General features: G+C 41.9%; 1 protein-coding gene across 1 annotated transcript; it reads left to right on the forward strand.

Annotated features, from left to right (window-relative positions):
• The first annotated feature begins 363 nt into the window (after window positions 1-363).
• On the forward strand, window positions 364-6078 carry LOC129819988 (splicing factor 3B subunit 4-like). The gene is made up of 6 exons (XM_055876758.1): window positions 364-464; window positions 1988-2116; window positions 3805-4347; window positions 4670-4831; window positions 5162-5323; window positions 5737-6078. Exons 1-6 carry the CDS (start codon window positions 431-433, stop codon window positions 5907-5909), a joined length of 1203 nt encoding a protein of 400 aa, XP_055732733.1. The 5' UTR covers window positions 364-430; the 3' UTR covers window positions 5910-6078.
• The last annotated feature ends 1741 nt before the right edge of the window (window positions 6079-7819 follow it).

Consider the following 7819-nt stretch of genomic DNA (forward strand, 5'->3'; position numbering starts at 1 on the left):
CCTGGTTTGCGGTCGGGGCGAGGGGACGGACGTAAAGTTATACTGTTACATTAAGGCCAAATGTACACTGTAGTTACTTGCCAAGACGACATTGAATGTTCCTGAGTGGACTAGTTACAGATTTGACTTAAATCGGCTTGAAAGTCTATGGCAAGACTTGAAAATGGCTGTCTAGCAATGATCAACAACCAACTTGAAAGAGCTTGAATAATTTTTGTAAAGAATAATGGGCAAATATTGCACAATCCAGGTTTGCAAATCTATGATATCCATGATATCAAATGATATCAGCTGCATCTTGAACGAGAGCTCACCGTTACAGACAGCCCGCCACTAGAGGGCGACTTTATCGAATCGCGTTCTTTGGTTTTGTCGGATATGTTCCTTGCCCATCAGATGAACATAACGCTGTCCTCACGCCGGATTTAACATGGCGGCGGGACCAATTTCGGAGCGAAACCAAGGTAGATAAGTGTTTATAACTTACAATGAATTTCATCAAATGTGGCCATACGGGTAGTTTCAATCACATTTGACCGCATGGCCAGAACACTAGCTAAATTAAGTAGTTAGCCATATCCCCTTGCGTGTGTGACTGCATTCCATTGCCAAACGAAGCTAGTTAGCTTCATTCTCGTTTACTAGCCAACGTTTGCCATATCTAACAAGCTAGCTATTTAGATACATAGACATGACCTGGAAATACAGATACAGGACATTACATGGCAATATCGCTAGCCATATATTTTCATGTCCTGACGGACTCGTCAGATTTGTCTAGGTGTCTGCCGGGCTATGAATGGGTAGCTAGCTGGGTCATTCCTAGTATACGGTTCATTTTATGTCCCCAGGATTTTTTTGTTCATATTTAGTGTAACATTTGTATTCCGAAAGGCATTAACTATAAGGTCAGGTGTCCTTTACCTTAAAATACAAAAATATGGATCTGAAAGGGAATTGTATTTCTTTTAAACGCTTTGTCAGTGGGTGTAGGCCATTATTTTGCAATGTCCAAAGGTGTCATTTATCAACTTCCACAAGAAATATAAGTAGAATACACAAGATGCATTTTTGAAATGTGGTTGTGCATCAACAGTTTCTCTTGTGTAAATCACTGATAGTCACTCAATTAGCCTATGTCAGTATATAGATTTTTCTAGATAGCTGGACGCTAAACTAAGTTACCTATCTAAACCTGTAGTAATCAAAGTTGAATCAGAGCCAGTGTCACTCAGATATCATATTTTAAAAAAACTCCACCCTATGGCAAAATCTGTAGAATTTCAGGAAATGATATGTAAAATGGTTTTGATTTACAGGGTCAGCCATAGCATTAAAGTGCCCCTGGAGCAATTAGGGTTAAGTGCATATGGACAGATTTTTCACCTAGTCGGCTTGGGGATTAGAACCAGCGAACCTTCGGGTACAGGCCCAACACTCTTAATCACTGGGCTGCCTGCCACTTCTATTCCCTGTCTTTGGCAACACTGCCCATTTTGCAGGGTTTGTGCTAGTGAACCACCACAGATGGGATGTAAAAAGAGTAGATTTACAGCTTTCTTGTGCACTGCTCGGTAATGTAATAGGAACCGATTATGTACATGGGGATGGTGTTGCTAAAAACAGGTAGCGTTAGTTTTTTCGTCAGAACTTGAAATATCTCGTATGGCAAGGTCTTCTGTTTGGGTTTATACACATCCACTTAACAACCATGTTGTTATTATGTTGTGTTGCTACCATGCTGTATTGTCATGTGTTGTTGCCTTGCAATGTTGTCTTAGGTCTCTCTTTATGTAGAGTTGTGATGTGTGTTTTGTTCTATATTTATATTGTATTTATTTTTTAAATGTTTAATCCCAGGCCCCCGTCCCCGCAGGAGGCCTTTTGGTAGGCCGTCATTGTAAATAAGAATTTGTTCTTAACTGACTTGCCTAGTTAAATAAAGGTTAAAAAAATAATAATGTGGTTTTGCTCTCGATCACTTTAGATGCCACCGTGTATGTGGGTGGTCTGGATGAGAAAGTGGCAGAGCCACTGCTGTGGGAGCTCTTCCTACAGGCTGGGCCTGTGGTCAACACTCACATGCCCAAAGACAGAGTCACGGGACAACACCAAGGTAAATAACAGTCATAAACAACACATTGGTAACAAAACTGACACATTCTACCATCGGTAAGACCAATAAAATATGCTACACTTTACGGCAGTCTAACGTAGGTGCACGCGGTGAGGTGGCACACTCATGTTTGCAAATAGGAACTGTGTAGAAATAGCCTATACAAAAAAGACAGACCATTGTAGATTATAAACACAGAAATTGCTTCTGGTAGTAATCAGGGGTTGTGTTAGAATTCAGAGATCTGCATTTTCAATACGCAGACCATACAAAAATCTGCATATTAAACCTTTTCACTTGCGTTTTATATTGAAAGTCATGTTTCAGATAACACATTAGTGCAACACATTTGGTAGAAAATGGCTTCGTTTTCATCATATGACAACAGAAGTGCAACGCTGTTTGGCTAGCAACCATACAAGTAAATGAGCTTACAATGAAAAAGCAAGGTATTTTTTGCTTAAACGATGCATGGCCATCATATTTCTGTTAATCATCGAAGAATGCGTCCCAGCTACATTTCCTAATGTTTTGCTTGAAGTTAATCTTGCATTTTATCCGAGAAAATTAGGTTATGCTGAGAAAAGTGTTAAGTTCATGTTTTAAATATCCCTATATTTCGGTTATTACGGGGCTATCACTCTGTCAAGAGTGCGCCTGCGCAGGAAGTTTGGTTGTTGATGGACCTAGCCTTGAGAGGAATGGCTACCTTGTATTATGTTCATATAGTATAGTAAACTTTTTAAAACTGGAACCTTGTCGTTGTGTCATTTCGAGTTAACAAAAAGTACCAGAAAAAAAGTAGCTACACGTCAGTCAGAGCGCTGCCTGTTGATAGAATGCCCTTTGGTGAATTCTCATCCAATTAGAGAAGTGCAACTGAAGCACAAAATATGTCTGATGCCGAGCAGAATTTACAATAGGAACCTTTTGTGGTCTGCGTTTACAATACGCAGCAAGATATTTGTTATATCTTTTGTGAAAAATGCAGAATTCTGCTTAATTACACTGAACAAAAATATAAACAACATGCAACAATTTCAAAGATTTTACTGAGTTACAGTTCATATAAGGAAATTAGTAAATTTTAAATAAATTCATTAGGCCCTAATCTATGGATTTCATGACCGGGAACACAGATATGCAAGAAGCTAAGGTAACTGAACTAAGTGACTATCACCACGTAGCACTCACTTCTGTCATCGTGAAGTGCTTTGAGAGACTAGTCAAGGATCATATCAGCTCCACCCTACCTGATACCCTAGACCCACTCCAATTTGCTTACTGCCCTAATAGGTCCACAGACGACGCAATCGCCATCACACTGCACACTGCCCTATCCCACCTGGACAAGAGGAATTCCTACGTAAGAATGCATTTAACACCATAGTTCCCTCCAAACTCGTCACCATCCTGGGTCTCGACCCCGCTTTGTTCAACTGGGTCCTGGACTTTCTGACGCGCTCATAAAACATGGGACCAACACATTATATTTGTGTTCAGTGTATGAAGGGTATTGAATTGAATAGGTCTATGCTATGAATGCAAACCCAACACTTGATGTCACGTGATATTTGGAGACTGCTTTAGCGACAAATAGCCTGTCAATAATGCTGATTAGAAAGAGACTTTAACAGTTATAATTGAATGTTGTTCTTTGCTCTGCCCCCCCCCCCCTGCTCTGTAAGGCTATGGCTTTGTTGAGTTCCTCAGTGAAGAGGATGCGGACTATGCCATCAAGATTATGAACATGATTAAACTATACGGCAAGCCCATCCGTGTCAACAAGGCCTCAGCGCACAACAAAAACCTGGATGTGGGCGCAAACATCTTCATTGGTAACCTAGACCCGGAGATTGACGAGAAACTCCTCTACGACACGTTCAGTGCCTTTGGGGTCATACTGCAGACGCCCAAGATCATGCGTGACCCGGACACTGGCAACTCCAAGGGCTACGCCTTCATCAACTTTGCCAGTTTTGACGCCTCTGACGCAGCCATCGAGGCCATGAACGGCCAGTACCTGTGCAACCGTCCCATTACGGTGTCATATGCCTTCAAGAAGGACTCCAAGGGCGAGCGGCACGGCTCAGCCGCTGAACGCCTCCTAGCAGCACAAAACCCACTTTCGCAGGCCGATCGGCCGCATCAGCTATTCGCAGACGCACCGCCTCCCCCCTCTGCCTCGACCCCTGTCCTCACCACCCTGGGAGCCGGGATGCCCATGCCTGGTAAGTGTGCGTGGAAGTGGGTGCCACCAGGGTTGAATAATTTAATTTCATCTTCCAAAATCCTCCCGGTATTTTGTGGGTGTACTTAGATAGGATCACTATTTGCCTTGTATAGCTTAGCCATAGATTGTGCTCTGTAGATTTGTAAGAGTAAGAATGTCAAAAACTAGATTTTCCTCACAATTTGAAAGTTTTATGTTGGCTTCACAATAACTTAACTAATAACACATCTAGCCTCAGTAACACATCTACATCAAGTTCATTTCAATTCAACTTTACAAAATGTGCAATTTCTCTCTCTTTCTCGGATCTTAATTTCCAGGCATGCCCCCTCCTGGTGCCTTCCCTCCTGTGCCACCCCCCGGATCCATGCCTCCTGGTATGCCCCCTGGCATGCCCCCAGCCCCAGGGACACCAGGACCCCAGGGAGGGGGCTCAGGCCCCCCACCTGGCCCACCACCCTTCCACCAGGGCATGCACCCGGGTAAGCCACTCACCACGACCATATCATTGGAATGAGTACAACTGTCAGGAAAAGTTTTCCCAGATTGTTACATTTGGTAATTGTAGTGTGTGGAATTGTAAGTTAGTGCTACTTCTGGTTAAAGAAAGAGAGCTTATTGTGTGTGATGAGGTGCATTAATATATGCCATTTAGCAGACTCTTTTATCCAAAGCAACTTAGTCATGCATGCATACATTTTGCGTATGGGTGTTCCCGGGAATCAAACTCACTATCCTGGTGTTGAAAGCGCCATGCTCTACCAACTAAGCTACTGAGGCCCACCACCAATGATATTGTTCATATCCAACAGGAATGCCCCAGATGCCCATGCATCCTCATGGCCATCCCCCGGGTATGGTGCCTCCACCGGGCCCCCCAGGATCCAACCAGCACCGGGCACCTCCACCCCCCGGCATGCCCCCTCATCCACACATGGGCATGCCACCGAGAGGGCCCTATGGGCATCCCATGGGTGAGTGCTGTGCCTTCACAAGGCTAGGGATAAGCTGATAGGAGATTTCAACTGATAGGAGTTGAAATCTCTTATCAGTTGAATAATTGCCTTTTAGTTGACTCCTGATTCATGCAAAACATTTCATCACTTTTGGTTATGTTACTATTCTGTTTCTTAATGTTTAAAGCTAGAGTCCGCATTTGGTACTTCCATTTTGGACTTTTACAAAATGTATGTAGTTGTAAACAAACACTGTTTAGCTTCAAAACATTTTGACAAATGTATCTAAAGGGACACAATAAATAAATACATTAATTTGATGGATATCCTAGAGCTTTGTTTTCTAATATCCTTGTTGAAATGTGCTGCTTGCTCTGAGATGATATATCATTGTGTGAATCGCCCCTCTCTCTCTCTCCCCATCCACACAGGTCACCCCATGCATCCAGGCATGAGAGGACCCCCTCCTCCCATGCCCCCACCAGGCTACGGTGGGGGTCCCCCTCGTCCACCTCCGTTTGGTTTCCAGAGGGGGCCTCCAATGCCACCGAGGCCCCCCGGCGGCCCACCACGAGGTCCCATGAGAGGACCAATGCCCCCATAGACTACGGAAAACCACAGCAAGGCGCATGACCATGCTTTCATTTAGCTTTTTTTTGTTCTATTCCAGATGACAATTTAGAGACATAGTGTAGCTCCATTCTTTTGTATGTTTTTTTTCTTCACTGTACAGATGCCAAACCTGCAAGGAATAAAGGTTTTAATACAACAAATTGGGTCTTTCAATTGATGTCCTTTCAGTTCTCTCAGATGAGATTTAATTCAGAACATGCATCATATCAATCAACTTCTGCTTTCCTGGTACAAACATAAGACACAAAATGTAGCTGGTCCCCTGAATAGGTTAGAAACTACAAATGTGATCAAAAGGCCAGTTGTTTGAGACCATTGGTAGCCAGGAGAGAAGGTGTTGCATGTCCATAATGACAAGATGAATGGGATGGTTATGTTTTGACCAGACAAAGCACACGTAAGTTGATAGGTTCCAGACGTAATAGAAACTAAAACCTCTTCACCTAATAGAAACCTGAAGTGTTTTTTATAAATCCCCTGAAGTAACTAGAAACCCACAAAATACAGTGCCTTGAGAGAAAGCTATGGGTAGATTACAAATACTAATTCTGCATTTGCTTCCAAACTACAAAAAAATGTGTTTGTGTTGCATCCATGTTGAATGAGGCACTCACTCGGTCTGTTGCCATGGTTATGGCAGATTCTACTTTTCTGAAGTAGTGGGTTATGGAGGAGGATGTAAAGGGCTCACACTGATATTTTAAGCCATTTTTGATCATTTAAATTATTGATATTGATTCTTAAAGATCTAGTAAAAATTGGTTGATGCCACTGAGCGCCAGCTGAAAATGGATTTTGAGAATGAGTTCATTGTGGCTGGACCCAACCTAGCTAGACCATGGAGACAGAATATTGAGTGTGTCAGCCCAGACCTAGGTCAACAACACGAAAACAAGGCAGTCATGGAACATTTCTCTGGGCTGGGAAAATCTTCTAGGGGTCACTTCCGGTTCCGTGGTATCTAGGTCTCTTTTCATGTCACTTCGATACAGCTATGACCGGAAGTGATTTTCGTACGTAGCGGGTAAGGAGAGCATTTTCGTTAAGCCTTTTCTTAGCCTTAACCTTAGTCTCCTAACCTTCTGCGTTCATTCTAACCTGCTGTGTAAGTTCTCCTAACCTGCTACGAAAAAGTTAATTCCGGTCATAGCTGTATCGAAGTGGTGTTAAGTGTTTCTCTTTTTTTAGGTGGATAATGTTTCCTTACATTGTGAAGAGTACTTATTTTACTAATTATTATTAAGCAGGTCTTATAATGAGCAGTGGTGGAAAAAGTACCCAATCTTTATACTTGAGTAAAAGTGAAGACCCAAATGACCCAAGTGAAAGTCACCCAGTAAAATACTACTTGAGTAAAAGTCTAACAGTATTTGGTTTTAAATATACTTAAGTATCAATAGTAAATGTAATTGCTAAAATATACTTAAGGATCAAAAGTAAAAGTATAAATAATTTTTCATTCCTTATATAAAGCAAACCAGATGGCATACTTTTCTTGTTTTTAAAATGTACAGATAGCCAGGGGCATGGTCCAACACTCAGACATAATTCACAAACGAAGCATGTGTTTAGTGAGTCCCCCAAATCAGAGGCAGTAGGGATGACCAGGGATGTTCTCTTGATAAGTGTGTGAATTAGACAATGTTCCTGTTCTGCTAAGCATTCAAAATGTAACAAGTACTTTTGGGTGTCAGGGAGAATGTATGCAGTAAAAAGTACATAATTTGATTTAGGAATGTAGTGAAGTCAAAAATATAAATAGAAAAGTAAAGTACAGATACCCCAAAAAATGACTAAAGTAGTACTTTCAAGTATTTTTACTTAAGTACTTTACACCACTAATAATGAGTGATTAATGAGTGCAAACAAAGAGGCTTAAAC

Source organism: Salvelinus fontinalis, chromosome 22 (assembly GCF_029448725.1).
Source record: "Salvelinus fontinalis isolate EN_2023a chromosome 22, ASM2944872v1, whole genome shotgun sequence".
NCBI lineage: Eukaryota > Metazoa > Chordata > Actinopteri > Salmoniformes > Salmonidae > Salvelinus > Salvelinus fontinalis.

Bases quoted from the DNA above. Each gene is read 5' to 3' on its own strand.
- LOC129819988 (XM_055876758.1), top strand. From the start codon at position 431: ATGGCGGCGGGACCAATTTCGGAGCGAAACCAAG. The intron at 2,117-3,804 runs GTAAATAACAGT...CTGCTCTGTAAG, and splicing joins AGTCACGGGACAACACCAAG to GCTATGGCTTTGTTGAGTTC. The intron at 4,832-5,161 runs GTAAGCCACTCA...CATATCCAACAG, and splicing joins CCACCAGGGCATGCACCCGG to GAATGCCCCAGATGCCCATG.